Raw genomic sequence first — 18,823 nt, 5'->3', positions numbered from 1 at the left:
TGAGAAACTTAAAATATTGGGTGTTACAGTTAACTCAGTCTTCTTCTTCACCTTTGTTTTCTTTGTTAATTGTCTGGAAAGAAATACAAGCTTTCCTGTTTTTCAGTTCCCAACTTATTTGTCAATTTAGAATGAATCAATCCAAAGGAAGAAAAATTATCTCAACACCTGCAGAAGAGGATACTGGAATTAAGAGCAGGATTACCACTTCAGTGGTGTCCTCCTTGTTCACATCTCTTCCACCACCCCAACTTCTTTATTCATTGCCTTCTCTATCTTTGCATTTAGAGACAGGCAAGGCCGATAGAGCGAGCCCGTGTGCAAAGTCACTCGTTTCATTAATGCAAGGATTTATGATTGCATAATGCGACCTCCCCCCGCAAATCGGTTCTAAAGGTTCCCTAACACGTGAAGAGGGGTGAGAGAGGGGGGAAGTTCCAATGCGCAATCATAAATCCTTGTGCTAATGGAACAAGTGCATAGGACACGGTTGTAAAGTTCTTTCTTCAAAAACTAGCAGGCAAGACTTACTTAATGTACTGCCTAAGAGTTATTTGTGCTTTCAGTAATAGTAAATACTTCAATTAGAAAAAAGTCCCTAGTCTTTAACCGTTTCGGACCTGAGACCCATCTTTAATCCCCGTTTGAAATTATAGGACCCAATGTTGTTTGTTTAACATGTAAATAGAAATGGACTGCCTTCAAGTTGATCCCGACTATGAATAGGGTTCTCATGGTAAGCGATATTCCGAGGGAGTTTACCATTGCCTCCCTCTGAGGCTAGTCCTCCCCTGCTGGCTAGGGCCTGCTCAGCTTGCCACAGCTGCACAAGCCAGCCCCTTCTTTGTCTGCAACTGCCAGCTGGGGGGCAACTGGGCTCCTTGGGATTATGTAGCTTGCCCACAGCTGCACAGGTATGTAACCCCTGAGCCACTCTGTGGGGGTGATCTTTAGTTGGCCTTTTACACCCAGGAGACACGAGCAGGGATTTGAACTCACAGACTCTGGACTCCCAGCCAGAATGTCCTCCTTTTGTTTCTCGGGGCATATTTACAATAGTTGAATAGTTTTTCTTGCGAAATCCTGGGAATTATAGGGGTGCATAAGTGGGGAGGTTAGAGGTCTCTAACAATTCTTAGCACCTGCTTTCTTTCTCTTTCTGTTTGTGTGAACCTCTCTGGTTTTGTTTGAGTAAAAATGGGGTATTTTGAAAAACAAAATAAATGGGAATATGCATGTTTGGACAGCGCTACCAGTGTCTCAGGTGGACTGCCTAGGCTTCACCAAGAATTAGTGTAACATTTGCTCCAAGGTGAGCAGGAAGAAAGGTTTTTGCAGAGGTTGGTTATTTTGAACGACAAATGATTATAGTTCATGGGAAAGACAGGGTATTAAAGACTCTTCTAAGACTGTGCATGCCATATTCTTTTATTGCCAAAAATAGAGAATAAAACAAAATAGCACACCTTTATTTTTTAAAGTGGCTTTGTGGCCAAGAACCCTTAGTTCAAAATGAAATCCTTAAAATATCAAGGTCTCAGAATACCCAAGTACCCATGAGAGCCTTGAGTCTGAGACATTTGGGAGGTATAAAGTGGCACCCCCTCTATGCCACATCTAAGAATCTCATTCTCCTTTGGAAGCAAGTGATAGGCTGAGCAAGCAAAATCTCAAGGCCTCTGGACAAGCTGTAGGTAGAAGCTTTTGTGTTTGAATTGTTCTCTCCCCCCCCCCCCTGCACATATCTATTACTGCTTCAACAATTGCACATTTTCCAAGACATTGATCCATGCCCAACGTAGAGTCCCTTGCCAATAACATTTTCTTCGTATGATGTAAAAGCTTCATTTGCAGCATGTGGTGGTGTGGAAAGGGTTCAGTCTGATATTTTCTCTGATACCTGTTTATGTGTGTAGGGGCTGTTTTCACGGGGTAGCAATACAAAAAATCTCCCCGTGTATGCACCTGCAGCCTCGTTGTACAGTCCAATTGAACTTTATCAGTTAATTCTGAAGATTTTATGAACTAGCCCTGAATAATTTTGGTTTCCTGGTACATGGAAAATTGCTTGCTTGCCACGTTCTAATTTTCTGACAGCTCGCAGAACAGCCCTGCAGCATTTGCATTGGATGTCATGAAATGATTCTGATCAGTCTGACCACACACAGACCAGCATAAGGACTAGAAACCCAATTCTGAAAATGAATACAGGATTGATTCACACATACATTAAAATTTTATCCACAACATTGCATATAACTACAGATGTCTCGTACAGCAAATATGAATTTTAAACACTCCATATTTTATTGGTGCGTATGCCAGAGAGTCAGGATTTAGCCATTGCTAACTGCTGCACACGAAGAGTGACAAATAAATGCTTTCTGACAACAATCTCCGCTAAGATCCAGGAGGCCTCAATTAAAACGGTACATAGCTTGCACTGGACTCCAATCCGATTGTCTAGGATTACTAAATCCTTCCACCCCCACACTTGTTGGCGAGGTTGTGAGAAATGGGGATCCTTTTTACATACGTGGTGGGACTAGTGTGGTGAAGCAGTTTGGGGTAAAAGTATTTGATGAATTGTCTAATAACAAGACATCTTATTCCTGAAGCAGGCTTAGCACTGCTAATGTTGGAAAGTGATCAAACCCCTAAACTAAGCCATAAAGAACTACTTTTGTTCCCTATAGCAGCAAAAAATGATTATTTTGATACAGTATGGTTCCTCTTTTTTAGCTATATTATTGGTTTCCAGATATTAGATGATCCCCCCTCTATTCAGATAACCATGCAGAAAGGCGATGTACAAGTACAACTGTAGAACGGAATGTTTCATAACATGGTGATCTAGAGTACCTTGTAAGCGGGGAGTTAACCAAATAGTGCACTTGTACGACTGACAGTTTAATAATTGTTTGTTGAATGTATTTGTTGAAAACAATAAAAACATATTTTTTAAAAATAAATGCTTTCTGACACATAATGTGTGAAATGGTACTGAGAGTTGGGATCCTAAAAATTCCAAGAACATTAATATTGCCATATTAATAATCATAGGGTTGCCATAAGTTGGAATTGACCTGAAGGCAGTCCATTTCCATTTTTTCCTAGGGGCTGTAAAGCACCAGAGGTGGCTTTCAGTAGCAGTCACCTCAAATCTTATGACTTCCAGAGAAGCTGAGGCTCTCTTGTTCATTTGAAATTGAAGTTGACTTTTTTCCTGTAACCAAATAATAGAAACTTCACACAAAGCCTTAAAGAGAAAAATATGGGTGCTCTGACACCTGTGTCTCTTAGCTGTGGCTCTGTAGCCCAAACCTTGTTCAGTTGGCTAAATATTTTTATAAACACTCTAGTTATAAGTTACCATTTATGTTAAGTGCTCCAGACACAGTGTATTGTTACCAGTTAAGTGAAGTTTATCAAACATTTTTCACGTGTTCAAATATGAAAATATATTTGTTTGGTTAAGTTGCTAGAATTTTTAAATGTTTGCATTTTTCATTGTCTTAAAAAGATTCCTCTTGAAGATTCTTCTCTATTTCTTGGAAAAGATGACAAAATTCATGCATTGAAGTACAATGTAGGAGACTTGGTATGGTCCAAAGTATCTGGCTATCCATGGTGGCCATGTATGATTTCAACTGATCCTCTTCTTTACAACTTCACAAAACTAAATGGTATGTCCCTTATTTTTGGTAGTTTGGTATTTGCAATTATAGCTGTGTTAGGCCTAGAGAAAGCAAGGGGGAAATCAAGTAAATTGGTATCTTATTTGACTAGTGTATGTTGGTTTAAGTACACAGATAGTTTTATGAATTGCACTGAGCTATTCGTTAGGCCAGAACAGAAAAAATAGCAAAAATTAATGCAATGTCATAACTGAATAAGATTATTACAAAACTTGATAGCATTTCAAATATTTTGATCAGTGTATTTTAGTGACCATTTATTAGTCATTGATTTATTGTAGGTACTTTACTGACTAAAAATTAAACATTTAAGTTTATGCTTTTTATCTAATAGAAAAATAATTTAGGTTTTAGTGGATCGATCTGTAGTCGGCAGAGTAATTGTGGTAGTTTTCCTGCATAGCTACCTAATTTCCACTGTTAAAACACGAAACAAGACTTATAAGTTTGTTGCAAATCCATTTAGGGATAATGCTTTGTTTAGTTTGAGTTTTAACATAATGTCATAGCTCAGCTTGGTGGACTACAACTCCTGTCAACAGCAGCCAGCGTGGCTAGCTGCAGAGCACCAAGTTGGGGAAGGATGCCATAGTCTCTGACCTTTCGACCACACCCCATAAGCTGTGCCATTGCACCTTTCTGTGATGCAATGTGGGTGGCCATTTTCCCAGCAGTATAACGCAACCCAGTTGTGTAGCTGCTCTGTTTTGTGTACGCTGTGAGATAGTCTCAGCCAGTTTCTAGAATGTGTCTGTGAGTGAGTGAGTGAGTGACAGTTGTGGGTTTTTTAAACCTTTAGCCACTCAATACCGCATGCTTCTTAAAAGCATGTAAATGTTTGAGAGTAGTGAGATTTTTTTTAACTCTGAAAGACCTTTTCCAAATTTATTTATTTATTATTTATTTATTACACTTTTATACCGCCCGACTAGCAATACCTCTCTGGGCGGTGAACAACAGAAATACAATAAAATACACAGTATGATACAACATATAAAAGTAAAGCAATCTAAAATCAATTACAACAAATTTAAAATTAAGTTAGCTTAAATTAAAATTAAATTAAAATTAAAATGAGAATGCCTCGGAAAAGAGGAAGGTTTTCACTTGGCGCCGAAAGGATAACAATGTCGGCGCCAAGCGCACCTCCTCGGGGAGACTGTTCCAGAGTTCGGGGGCCACCACTGAGAAGGCCCTAGATCTTGTCATCACCCTCCGGGCCTCTCTGTGAGTCAGAACCCGGAGGAGGGCCTTCTGCAGGATTCTGCAGTGAGTAACTCACCAATTCTTTAAACTATGCCTGGTTATAAGTAATTGATTTTTCTGTATGGCACATAGCACAGCTTATGGGATATGGTTGAAAGGGGGCAGATCAGAGACTATGCCATAAAGGATATATACAACCTGACAGAATTCATCTGAACACTATTTGTTGTTCACTCTGCTATAAAAGAGGATTTTTTTTTTAAAAAAGTAATTTTTAAATAAAAAAAATTTAAAATAAAAATTAATTTTTGTTTTTTTTTTAATTTTTAAAAATGTTTTTAATTTAAAAAAATAAATAAATAAACATATCAGATTAGAGAAATGGTGGAAAAAATTGAAGCCTGGAAGTCAGACAAAAGTTTGGTTTGTCACTCAGTATGCCTGCTACATTTTTCAGGACAAAAGAAGAGTTTTCGCCAATATCATGTTCAGTTCTTCGGAGATGCTCCAGAACGAGCATGGGTATTTGAAAAGAGCCTTGTACCATTCAAAGGAGAAGAACAATTTGAGCAATTATGCCAGGAAAGTGCAAAGCATTCCATTACCAAAGCAGAGAAAATAAAGGTAAAAATTAGTGTGTTACATCTCAACATAGCTGTTATATTATCTGCTTGAATATTCACATGAATCACTGCAAATTGTTTTGAGGGTATCTATTACTGCTTCAACAATTGCACATTTCTTTTCAAGTGATTGTTCCATTCCCATCTTAGAGTCCATTTCTTATTTTTTTTCATGTTGGTGTAAAAACTTCATTGGAATGTGTTAATAGGAGACTGTGATTTTTGCATAATTCATAGGGATAGGAGGTTTCTTTCATTCACTTAATTATTTGTTGGTGTGTTTCCCCATAGATGTTAAAACCTGTTTCAGGAAAACTACGCCCCCAGTGGGAAATGGGTGTTAAGCAAGCAAAAGATGCATTATCCTTGACAATGGACGAACGAAAAGTCAAGTATACCTTCATTTATGTTAGGGGCAGACCTCTTCTTAATCCTCAAGTGGCAAAAGAAGCAGGTCTTGTTGTTAAATCTTTGGAGGAAATGGATAAAATTTACACAGATGAAGATATTACTCAGACTTTCAAATCAAAGAAAGAATCTGATATTCCTACCAAGAGGAGGAGGAGAGCAAAACTGCCTGCAATGAATGAATCTGAAGAAGGCACTGAACCTGTTAAGAATATCACCCCTGAAAAAGTCCTTGAAGGGAGAGAAATCAAAAGAGGCACAGGATCACCTGTTGGTAGGAAAAAAGCTGTTGCATACACCCCACGAAACAGAAAGGGAGATGCAGTTTCTCAGTTCTTGGTTTTTTGTCAGAAGCACAGAGATGAGGTTTGTGCATTCAGAACTTGTTATGAAGTTTCTTTCATATGTATATCTGTTTTTCTTATGGCAGTGTCTGAAAGATGCCATATACACTATAGTACATTGGTTGGCAAACTTTTCTGAGACCACTTAAAAATTTGTGAGGGTCTTGACGGAGCACTTAATGATTTTTGTGCCTGTTGTAGCAATTGTAATTCATTGTGCTAGATGCTGCATGATTTTTAATTCTATTTTTATTGCTTTTATTGCTTTATTCCATATAATTCAAATTGCAATATAGTAAAATACAAGAAATGAAAAGCAATTAAAATCAATTAAAAATCAATATGAATATTTAATATGATGGATGTGCCGTCTCCAGTCTTCAACCAGAAACCCACAGGCATGTCATGGACCACAGTAGTCTGTGGACTGTAATTTGGGAATCCCTGCTCTAGTATATGAAATCTGGCCACAGACACACACACACACACATGTTTATTCCAATTAATATTTCAAAAATCTCTAAACACGTTTTTTGTGAGTATATGTATGTTTATGAGATAAATATGTCTCTGTGAGAGAGACATCATACATAAACACACTTGCTTACATGTGGGCATACACCAACACTTGTACACCCCATTTTTCATCAAAGGGACTCGGGCACAGTACATGGGGCGTCTGATTTTTCTCCTGGCACCAAACCTGTGTGGTTGCTTAAACTGAGAGAAAGTGGCTTGTAATGGCCTGGCAGGATTTGAAATTCAGTGCTTCATTCACTATACTGCATTAGCTCTATATAGTGTCTAAATACTTTAGCTTTGATCCCGTAAGCTGCTTTACATACACGACTGGGCTTGTCCACAGTGTTGGGCTGTTTAATCAAAACCGATATGGTTCTATATTGAGTGTGATACTGCTTCTAAAAATATTGAAGTCAGGTGTGGGGAACCTTTGGCCCTCCCAAGTGTTGCTAGACTACCACTCCCCTCATCCCTGGTCATTGCCTATGCTTGCTGGGATTGATGGGAGTTGTAGTTCAGCAACACTGAAGACCAAATGATCCCCAAACTTGTCTTAAATGATGTGGCCAAACTAGATAACACATGGGAACTCTGATTTGGAAAATATTCTGCAAGTGGAATATAACCTCTCTCTGACTCGGTCCCCCCATTTGGAATATGGTGACAATACTGGATTTTCTCAGATAGAATAGTTCATTGGGGAATGATTAGATTGGGAAAACTGCACGGATGCATGTACTCTGCAGCCCCAATCCTGCATTTGACAGCTGCTCTGAAGGAAAAAAGGGATACGTCAGACTATATGGTTGAATCTTACCATGCGTGTCTGTGGATGGAAACCCTTGTATTAGTAGCGGACAGCTCCTGGTGATGAAGAGATACATCATATATTGAAAATGAGCATCTTTTAAAGGGTGTTTTTGCTAATAAAACATCTCTCAAATTTTCCAGGCAAAGCCCAAAGATATTTAGGATAATATGAGTGCAGCTGTTAAGAATTTGGTGCAGTTGTGAAGAGCTGATTGGAAGCTTCCTCCTCCATTTCAGATTTATTACAGTATGTCATCTGAACCCTGAACTGTGGTTAAACTTAACTGTGATTAGTTGGAGAAAGCAAGCTTCATAATCACTAACTTGAAGTTGGTTTATTTCAACATATTTAAGACTAGCTTAGTTTTTTGGCTGGGATTTGGATTTGGATATCATGACAAGTTGCAGGTTAGTCTGAGAAAGAAGCAAAAGCTTCCAAACTCTTCCTCATGGTTACACTGAAAAAGGGGGCAGGTAACACAATCCTGAGGCTTGCTGCAGCGAAGTTTCATAACGCTAAACTGTGGACTAGCACTGTGTCTGAATAGCTCCTGGCCCAATTAGCATGCCATGGTAAAGTAAAATTTAACACAAACTGTGGTTCAGTGGGAACAAGCTGTGCAGTGGGGCAGGCTGCTCAAATTTCCTGTGGTGATTCTTCCCTTCTCCCGCTAATGCTGTACTTTGGGTAATGCAAGTTAGAGTCTGGCTTATTGTGTCATCCAAATCTGGGCTCATGATTTGTTTTCCATAAACAAACAATAAACATTAAGCCAAGCAGAAACTCGTGGTTTGTTTGGAGAGAAACAAACTGGCTTTCTTTGTCCATAGTGCAGGAAGAGCACTGTGGGAACTGTTGAGGAGCATGTACCAGTATGCAGCTTGTTTGTGTTAAACCATTGTTTATGGTTCATTCAACCAGGAGAGTTGAATCTTTTTCAGCCTGAGGGTCACATTTCCTCATGGGCAACCTGTTTGGGGGCTACATGCCAGTAATGGGTACAGCCAGAAGCAAAAGTGGGTAGACTCTTAGCTTTGTACTGTATGTTGCATTCCAATCACATAAAACCCAGAGATTTCTGTACCCTGTGGCGTCCTTCCCTGGCTCTCCCTGTCAGGTTCCTACCTGCTTGTGGCTACTGCCTTTCACTAGGCACCACCAGGGACTCCACCAGTCCGGACTGTCCTTTTTATGATTTCTCTCTCGCTCTAGCACAGATCTCACTAGATCCCCCTGCTAGGCAGCACCACCAGTCACGTCCTATAACCAATGTTCCCAGAGACTTTGCCTGAGTCTCTCTCTATCCGGTTACATTTGTGACTGCGTGCTTATGCTGTTCCCAACCCCCTTGTATCAATGTAGATAACTCATATAACTCGGGGTTGCGCTGGATACTTGTAATGTTATCTTCTCTTCACCGCTGCCACCATTTGTTACTGTTTCCCTTCAGCCTTGGTAATTACCTTGCCCTCCCTTCTGGTCTGTGAAACCCCAGCCAAGGATCAGGGCTTCGGTAAACCAAAATAGTATTTATTAAATAACAGAAATAACAAGATTACTTTTCTAATGGTACTTAAGCATATGGTTTCATCTATTCCTGTGATACTTGACTTATCATTAACTAGAACTCCCACTCCCTCTTTCTCCACACTCTCCTGACATCCACCACCTAACACCCACCTCCAAACACCACCAAAACAACCCACCCAGATTCAACTGTCATTCTTCCATTTATACTCCCAGCCATTCAATCGCTCAGCCAATCATCCAGCGTTCTACTGCTCATCTACTCCCCCCTCCTCTTTCACTCCACTTACCATATGTCTTCTATATAAACAGCACTTACCATATTTACTTTAATACAGGAACATCACATACCCCTCCCCCCAAAAAACCCTCTCTATCCTCCATCTCTGGCAAGCAAAAGGCAGCACAGTTCAAGAACACATTCCAGCAAAGGAAAAACACTTAATGAGGGCATGACACTGTAGTGAGGGGTGTGGCCTGGGAAGGGGGAGTGGCCTCAGGAGAGTCCCAAGTATTAGATAGAGGAGCCTGGAGGACTTCATTTGATCCCTGGGCCTGAGATTCACTAACCATATCTTAAAGTATAGTTTAACGTGAAGTATGAACCAGGCCATTATCACTGTCATTTGTAAAGAACAAAAGGAAGACAAATATAATTGGAAGACAAATATAATTTTCATATCTGCATATTAGTCCTCAGTAGGAAGGTATTTTTCTCTGTAAATTATTTGTTTGAAGGTTAGCAATTAAACTGAAAGTGTACAAAATACTACAAGAGGATGTAACTATCTAAAGTCAGGTATAATCAAAGTAGAAGGGAGCCTTAAGATTCTGCACAATGTTTCGTTTTTGTGTCATGAACTCTATGGAATAACAAGTCTTAGAATGTTGGATAGTTCTGTCTTACTGGAAAGCTCGGGATAAAAAGACATTGCTTTGTTGAAAATGATGCCCTGTCATGATGATATTGTTGAGTTTAGAACTTTCTATATTATAGGCTTTGCTTGCTGCCTTCCCCTACTCTTAGGAGACATATACTATTCTAAACAAACCTTCTGTGAGCAAGAGGCTGTTCTTCAAAGGAGTCGCCACCAGTCACATACATGGATGATAGTCTGGCCACCTTCTTTAGTGCTCAGGGCAGAGGAGCACCTCTATGAAAGGGAAAAGAGGTGTCTCCTTCAAGTGTCAGCTTAGCAGGCTTAGATGTTTCTCTCCCAAATATTAGGAGGTAATATTTCTGTTCTTTATGTTTAATGTCACATATTTCATCTTCCTGGACTCTATTTAACCCCACTTTCATAGGTGTATAGTATTCATTTAACTCTTTCTTTGTCACCAGCACTAGTATTCACTCTAAAGAATGGAAATTTTACTTACCATGAATTTCTGTTTGATGTTGGCAGTGGAGGATATTCTGTTATAGGGATGACACCTCCCACTGGATTGACAGGCAGGGTCCAGAATCTTTTCATCACCTTTCCGGGGGGAGGAGTCATCCCACTCCTCCAGTCTGACTGTCAGAGCAAAGAACAACCCCTCAATCCATCAGAATGCTAGAAGCAGCCAGCCCAAGTATCAATAAGAGATAATACTGCTGTCTGGGTGGGCTTCCTCTGCCCCACCCTACTGCTGAACAACCCTCTGAAGCACCTTCCTGCCAAATACCACATCAGCTGATGAAAAAATTGTGTGGAGTAGGCCAGGTAGTGGTTCAATACTGGAAAGTTGCCCTTGAAGGCAGCAGCGGCAGCCTCCCCCTCAGACCAACATGCGATGAGACCAACCCAAGGGTCTTTACCCAAGGCAGAATAGGCTTGAGAGATGGTTGAACATAGCCACCTAGAAATGGAAGGACACCTTCCGCTTAGATGGCCTGGAAAAAGGCGCAAAAAGACTCCAAATGCCTAAACTCCAGCGTTCAGGCCAGATAAAACTGTTGAGCCCGACAAACATCCAAGAAGTGCCAGCATCTCTCCTGGGAGCAGGTAGGGTTTGGACAAAAGGAGGGAAGAACAGCTTCCTTTGTCCATTCAGATGCCAAGTTAATCTTGGGAAGAAAAGATGGATCTGCATGCAGGACCACCTTGTCCTGGTGGAAAATGCACAGTGGGTTGGCTGAAAGTGCTCCTATTTCAGAGACATATCTAGCAACAGCAGCAAGGAAAATAATTTTGAAAGTCAGAATGTTTAACAGGCAAGTGGCCCAGAGTTCAAAGGGAGCTCTCATCAGTTGTAGGCAGAACCAAGTTACGGTTCCAAGTGGGAAACCTATATGTATCACTTTGAGGGAAAGGAGAGAAACCCCTTTAAGAAATCTTTTATATAGGGGATGGGAGGAAAGAACCTGATCTGCCAAACTGGAGAAGATATTATTCAGAGCTGCTACCTATCTTTTAATATTGCTGATGCTACACCCTTTGTAAAGTTCAGCTTGTAAAAAATGAAGTCGGAAATCTGCTGAGACAGAGCATCCACTCCTAAAACTACAGGACAAAAGTGCTTTCCAGGTGCTACAGTAAACTTTTTTAGTGGAGGCCCACCTAGAAGATAATGATGTTTACAAGACCTTACTGGAAAATCACAATTAGATCAATCAGAGCTGCTTAGTCTCCAGGCTGTCAGCTGAAACAGCTCTGTCCTGGGGTGCAATATGGGCCCCTGCAGCAGCAGATCCTGACATTGGCAGACTCCACAGGTCCCCCACTGACATGTATGCCAGATTGGGAAACAGTGGCCACTGGGAACAGTGAGGATCCACCAGGATCACCTCTGCCTGTTGCTGAAGAATCCTCTGTAGAATTGATTGAATCAGACAAAAGGGAAAGTCGTATCGCACTCCTGACAGCCAAGGAAGCACATCCATCCCCCAGGCTTCCACACAAGCGAGACGTAATGGAAAAACTAGTAATTGTGTGTTCTCTGGCAAGGCAAACAGATCTACCACTGGCGTTTCGAAATGACTCACTATCATCTGGCACACCAGCAGGTTCAACTGCCATTTTGCCTCCTTTATGACAGTCCGACTCCAATCTGCCATGACATTCTCCAGACCTGCTAGATGTCTGGTCTTCAGAGAATGAAGAGCGTGCTCCACCCAGTGAGAGAGGCCTCGGGGATCAGGGCTTTGGACCAAGTCCCCCCTGCTTGTTCACATATGCCTTCACAGAGATATTGTCTGTACACACAAGCAGATGAGTGCCATGGACCTCCAACACCAAGGTTTCAGACACAGTTGAAGCTCCAACACATTGTTGCTCAGATGGGACTCTGTTGGGGTCCATGTCCTATGTACCACACAGTGTCCAATGTGTGCTCCCTGGCTGTAAAGACTTGAATCCGTTGTACGCACCACTCACTGAGGCTCTTCCAAACCCTCCCCTTTCCTTAGTCTCCAAGGCTCCAGCCACTATTGAAGTTCCCATTTCAAACAAGTGGGAATGGGGAGCAGAAGCTTCTGGTAGCCACTATTTGGTCCTGAAGTAGTCACAGAAGCTATTGGAGAGTGCAAGAATGGAATAAAGCCCAATGGGCAAGAACTCATGAGGATACTAGGAGACCCTGAAGTCATGCCAGTGACATCAGATCCGTCCCTGTGGATGACCTCACTTGCAGAACAGTAATCTTCTCCACTCTCTCCACAGTGAGAGACATATGGTATAGGTGCACCTTGAGCTGCACCCTGAAATGAATGAGAGCCTGAGCCAATGAACTCATTGTGAACCCCAACCTCCTGAGACAAAATAGTGACTTTGGTATCCTCCAAGCAGGAGCTCTACAATGGAGTTCGAACCAGTATATTGTTTAGATATGAGTGCAAGCATTTGCCCTTGTCCTGAAGAAGGCCACCAACGTCAACAGTACATTAGTGAAGACCCTGGTGGCAAGGAGAGGTTGAAGGGCAACACTTGATGCTGGTAGTGTGTCTCATCATAGCTGACATAGAGGAAGTGCTGATGGACCAGTTGAATGGGATTATGGAGGTATGCCTTGAGTCTATGGAAGTCATCCAGTCGCCTTTCCTTAGGGCTGTGATGATTGGCCACAGTGTTGCCATTTTAAATCTCCTCTTGGGTAACCAGGGGTTGAGCCATTTGAGATCTACAGTGGCCCTGATGGCTCCTTTCTCTTTTTTAGCACCAAGAAAAAGATGAAATACACTCCTCTCCAAGGGAAGGTCTTCCTCCATGGCCCAATATGTCCAGCAGATGTTGCATAGTAAATAGATATTTCCTGTGCTTGTCCAGAACCTGAGTAGAAGGGGTGGGGACAAAGAGACTGTGTGGAAAGTTGGCGAACTCCAGGGAGTAGTCGTGACTCACTGTGTCAAGAACCCACTTGTCTGAGCTTACCTCCCACACAAGGGGCAAATTGAAACAACTGGGCCCCCAGGGGATCTGCAAAGTCATGCAATGGAGGGCTTCTTTGTACCCATGGCAAACTTGGAGAAGAAGGAAGGATTTCCTCCCATCCTGCTGGGGGGCTGTCCACCCCTATCCTGGCACTCCCAACATGGTTGATAAGAGGAAAACCCCTTGGCCTGGAAAATTACCTATAGGGGCAAAAAAAAACCTGCAGAAGGAAGGATCTTCCTTTTATGTTGTGTCTCATTGAGATGCTCTTGTAACAGTTCACCAAATAGCTTAGCACCTGAAAAAGGCATACTAACCAGTCTTCTTTGTGAGCCCCCATCAGCCTCCTACTGGCAAAGCCAAACATTACGCCTCACCACAGTTGTAGCAGCCACAGAATGAGCATTGTATTGAAAAGTATCCATAGCCAGATCTGCTGCTTATTCAGAGGCATGTGAGATCTTTTAAAACACGTATTTAACTGACTAAGGCACATTGGCCCATGGCCCAACTCCTCTGCCCACATAAAAGCCCCAGAAGAAATGGAGGTAGTGGCAGATGCTCCAAAAGCCAAAGTGTCCACTTGGAAACTTCTACACAAAGCATTGCCACTCTCTACTCACAAGCATCCTTGGGCTCCCATTCTCTCTCTGAAGGCATAACTGCAGAGGAGCCTAAAGCAGCCAGAGGAGGCTCCAGAGCAGCCATGCGAAAGTGTTGCACAGCACTCTCAGAAGAATTATAGTGCCTCTTAACAGCCCAGGACACCAATTTGCCCTTATTGGGATGTGCTCATTCAGCCTTCCAGGCATTGTCAAAAACCTATGGAAAAGGCACCAAGGTAGGCGTAGCCTGTCCAGAAAAAGGCTTTCTTAGCCCCCAGAGAATTGGATACTGCTGAACGCTGTGGTGCAGCCTCCTCAGCAGAGAGCTAAAGCATCATGCAGGCCTTAATTAAAAGAAGCAGAAAAACCTCTGAGTCAAACAGTCTGAATCAAGACTCCTTCCAATTCCTACCCAGACAATTCTCCTTTCTCCTGATGAGGAAAGCGACTACGAGGCTCAGGATCAGACACCCCATCCTGATCTGTACTACAGTTATCCCCACCCCCCAAAGCAGCAGCTTGCTGAACAAGAGCAACTGTTTCAGCAATGGGAGGTTGAACTACAGATGTACCTGCGTGAGAATCAGCTGAAATTTGGGGATCTATTGCAGCTGGAACCTGCACAGAAGTCACTGACTCTCTAACAGGCACAGGAGTCACAGGAGAGATAGTTTTTAGTATACTTTTGTGGTTGAAGACCAGTGTGGACCAGATCCAGATCTACCACGCATCTGCCCTTCAGCAAACATAAACCTGGTTCAGGCCAACCTAGACAGGCCAACCAGTTCTGATTCCAGTTGTCAGAAGGTGTGAGACAGCTGCAGGACTTTGCCCAGACCTGGCTGCAAACAAGCTCAGATGCATGGGTGATCCAAACAGTTTCACAGGGCCTCAAGACAGAATTGTTCTCCCTCCAGATGTGTTTTACCCCAACCCAGTTCCCAAATTTTGGGACAAGTCAAAACAAAATTCATCAGGTAATCAGACATCTATCTCTATTAGGAGGAAAATGGTAGAGAGGGACTTGGGATTGTTTCCTTTACCTCTTTTTTACATCCAGGACCTATAAGCTGATTCTGCTCCTGTCTCCTGTTAGAGAGGCTCTCAGTTAGTGGCAGGAGCAGAGACACAGCTTGAAAGGGGTCCCCTCAAATATCCAAAAAGTTTTATTGTCACCATGGACAACTGGCTTCAGGGACAAGGAGCCCACTTTCTCCATCACACAGTTCAGGGTAGATGGGATCGGGAGGGAATCTAGCACAGTATAAACTTACTGGAACTCAGAACAGTTTCCCTCACATTCAGACAATTCAGAAGCATGTTGCAACAGAAATGCATCTTAATTCTAACTGGTAGCATGTCCATAAAAGCACACCTGCACAGTTGGGGAGGGGCACCAGATCCCAATCCCAATTTCTCCAAAGGAAGGCAGTCCACCATGTGCTGGGCAGAAAATAATGTAGCTTCTCTGATGGCTCAACATACAATGGGTGAGGTGAATTTGACAACTGACGTCCTCCACCACAATCAGATTCATCCAGGCAAGTAGCCTCTCAGCTGGTTGGCATTCCACCTGATCTGTTTGCACCTCAGCAAACCAATCCTTAACCCCTTCCATCTCACCCTGGTTCCTCACCTGATTCCAGTCACCAGGAGCAAAAGGATCAGATGTGCTCAACAACCCAGGGCCTCTTTGCCTTTCCATTGTTCCCATTCATGACAAGGGTTTTCCAAAAGGTCAGATTATAACAAGCAAAGATCATTCTGGTGACCCAGGAGACCATGGTTCTCGGACATAACTCCACCTTTCCCTCTGCTTTTGAAGCCAGACCTCACTCAAGGGCCCATCACACATTCAGTCCCAGAGTGACAGCCACTTGGAGGCTGATTAGGAAACACTCTTAGTAGCTGTCTACTTGTCTTCAGTTGTTAACATTATGCTGACTTCCCACAAAAAATCCACTACCAGAATTTATGAAGCCACTGGGAGAGCATTTTGGAGATGGTGCAGATGTAAGCATTTTGACAGTCATTTGGGAGTAGCTGAACTTGTATAATTCCTTCAAGATGGCCTAGACCAAGGACTAAAGCCTAACACGTTAAACATCAGGTCTGCACATTGTCTTTGGTTTTGACCCAATCAGGGCACAAGCACCTTGTCTCTCACTGAGGGTTGGGAGGTTTGAGAGGAGCTGGGAGTAGAATAAGCTTGTGGGACCTGCTGAGGCAGAAGTAGCCATTGGAGCTGCCTAGCGTGGGCTCTTGCCCAGTGGATCAGGTCCATATCAAGTCTCCTTTCGAACGCTTGGCCTCTGTCTATGTCTGCTAACCTTTAAAGTGGACTTTCTAGTAGCCATTACATCTGGTAGAAGGGTATCAGAACATTGGGGACTTTCAGTAAAAGGGACCTTTGCATCTTCCAGAAGTATGGACCCTTCCTATATCCCAAAGGTGAATTCTGTTTTTCATAGAACGTAGGAGTTAATGTTCCCCGCCTTCTGTCCCAATCCTACACATCCCACAGTACAGATATGTAAGGAGGGACCTAAAGATTTTCCTTGCATGCACCAACATATTCAGACAGTCCACCAGTCTCTTTGTGTCTGCATGCTTCCTCTATGGGAAGAAGCTAAGTCAGTGAACCTGGCCCTCAGTGCAAGCTTCTCAGAGATATGGAGGGTAGCCACTTGGGTTGCGTGATCTACATTTACCAGACACTACAAAATAGATGTTTATGTTTCAGCAGAAGCAGTATTCAGGAGGTATGTGCTCCAGAGAGTTTTATTTCAATAACGAGCAGTTACCTGCACCACACCCAATATACTTCATGTTCTGGTAGGTCCCAGAAGTGGTTATGTGACTTTGCCTGCCAGAAAAGTTCCCTTCACAGTAAGCAAGCAGTTACCATCCCAGCTTGAGAAATCCCCTAAGTGCAGGGGTCACCAGCCTTTTGGATCAGGGGGCACATTTCAATTTTGAGAAAGTGCTGTGGGTGGCAGTTACAAACTGGCTACCGTGGGGATGTGGCATAACACAACATGGAGGACTTGGCATAACAAAAAATTGGAGAGGACAGTCATGATAAAACTTTTCCATCATTTTAGTCCCATACAAGAAAAGGCTTCACTTGTTGAATTTTTGGCTGCCATGCAGCTGTTAAAGGAAGAACAACCTTGCTTTCATCTAAAGCCAAGCCTAAACCGAAGCCTAGGCTGTCTTCTTGAACCCACTTACCTGGGATTAAGACATATATACCATTGTACTATAAGTTAGCTATACAGTGAATTCTTAATAAGTGTCTGACTTTAGGTCCTACACTGCAGGAGACATGCCTAAGCCTCTGCACAGTTTTCACATTTTGCATTTAGGGAGTAGATTCATTAATAGAATCAGAGCAGTAGACTTGGAAGGGACCTACAAGGCCATCATGTCCAATTCCCTGCCCAATGAAGGAATCCAAGTTAAAGCATACTTGACAGGTGGCTGTTCAGCTTCCTCTTGAATGCCTCCAATGTTGGAGAGGCAGTTGGTTCCATTGTTGTAACACTCTTTAACAGGAAGTTTTTCCTGATGTTCAGCGGAAATCTGACTTCCTGTAAGTTGAACCCATTATTCCATGTCCTGCACTCTGGGATGATTAAGAAGAGATCCTGGCGCTCTTCTGTGTGAAAATCAAGTACTTGAGCAGTGCTATAATATCTCCCCTCAGTCTTCTCTTGTCAAGGCTAAACATGTCCAATTCTTTCAATTTCTCCTCATAGGGCTTTATTTCCAGTCTCCTGATCATCCTTGTTGCCCTTCTCCAAACCTGTTCCAGTTTGTCGACATCCTCCTTAAAGTGGTGTTCAAAATTGGATGCAGAAGTCAAGATGAGGCCTAGCCTGTGCTGAATAGAGGGGAACTAGTACTTCACACAATTTGGAAACAATGTTTCTGTTAATGAGCTTAAAATAACATTTGCCTTTTTTGCAGCCACATTGCACTGTTGGCTCATATTCAGCTTGTGATCAACCGCAATTCCAAAATCCTTCTTGCATGTAGCATTGCTGAGCCAAGTACTGTGCATTTGGTTTCTTTTTCCTAGGTGTAGAACCTTGCACTTATCCCTGTTAAATTTCATTTGGTTGTTTTCAGCCCAGTGCTGCAACCTATCAAGATCACTTTGAATTTTGTTTCTGTCTTCCAAAGTATTAGCTACCCCTCCCAATTTTGTATCATCTACACATTTGATAAGCATTCCCTGCACCTCATCATCCAAGTCATTAATAAAAATGTTGAAGAGTACTGGGCCCAGGACATTAATTCATTTTTGTGATGGTAGTTTGTTTTTATCATCATTTATCATTTATCATCAACATCCGTCTACATTTATTGTGTAGTAGTATTTGCAAACACCATAGAAAGATGCATCCTTGTCTTTAGGGGAAAAGGAAGGGCAAACTACAGAGTTTCCAAGGACTAGAAAATAAGATAAAACAGGAATAACGTACTAAAGGGGAGGTGAAAACTAGCTCTTGAGGACCCCAGGGATTCCTATTGCCTGGTGTCCAAACAACTTGCTTATCAGTCACAGCTCTCATTTCAATCATTGGCTGAAAACAGTGACAGATTGGAGCAGCCAGGCTGGCTTATTTCACAGAAATTGTTTAGAAGGGTACCTGTACATTTTGCTTCATAACCTTCTTCGTAGGAGGGCTTGAGACTTTTTAAATGAAAGCTCAGAGTCT

At 42.3% G+C, this 18,823-nt stretch overlaps 1 protein-coding gene across 6 annotated transcripts in view; it reads left to right on the top strand.

The window, feature by feature from the left end:
* The window catches only part of NSD2 (nuclear receptor binding SET domain protein 2), a 186,097-nt gene that overhangs the window by 66,485 nt on the left and 100,789 nt on the right, over positions 1–18,823 (top strand). For all 6 annotated transcript variants that reach the window (XM_061629803.1, XM_061629801.1, XM_061629804.1 and 3 more), the window contains 3 exons: positions 3,524–3,686; positions 5,362–5,528; positions 5,819–6,301. In XM_061629803.1, the coding sequence (XP_061485787.1) occupies positions 3,524–3,686; positions 5,362–5,528; positions 5,819–6,301 (813 nt within the window). The remainder of the gene's footprint in view (positions 1–3,523; positions 3,687–5,361; positions 5,529–5,818; positions 6,302–18,823) is intronic.

The sequence above is a fragment of the Rhineura floridana genome, chromosome 5, assembly GCF_030035675.1.
Source record: "Rhineura floridana isolate rRhiFlo1 chromosome 5, rRhiFlo1.hap2, whole genome shotgun sequence".
In the NCBI taxonomy this organism is placed as follows: Eukaryota; Metazoa; Chordata; class Lepidosauria; order Squamata; family Rhineuridae; genus Rhineura; species Rhineura floridana.
The sequence above is the reverse complement of the archived record's forward strand: the minus strand, read 5'-3'. Positions and strand labels throughout refer to the sequence as shown.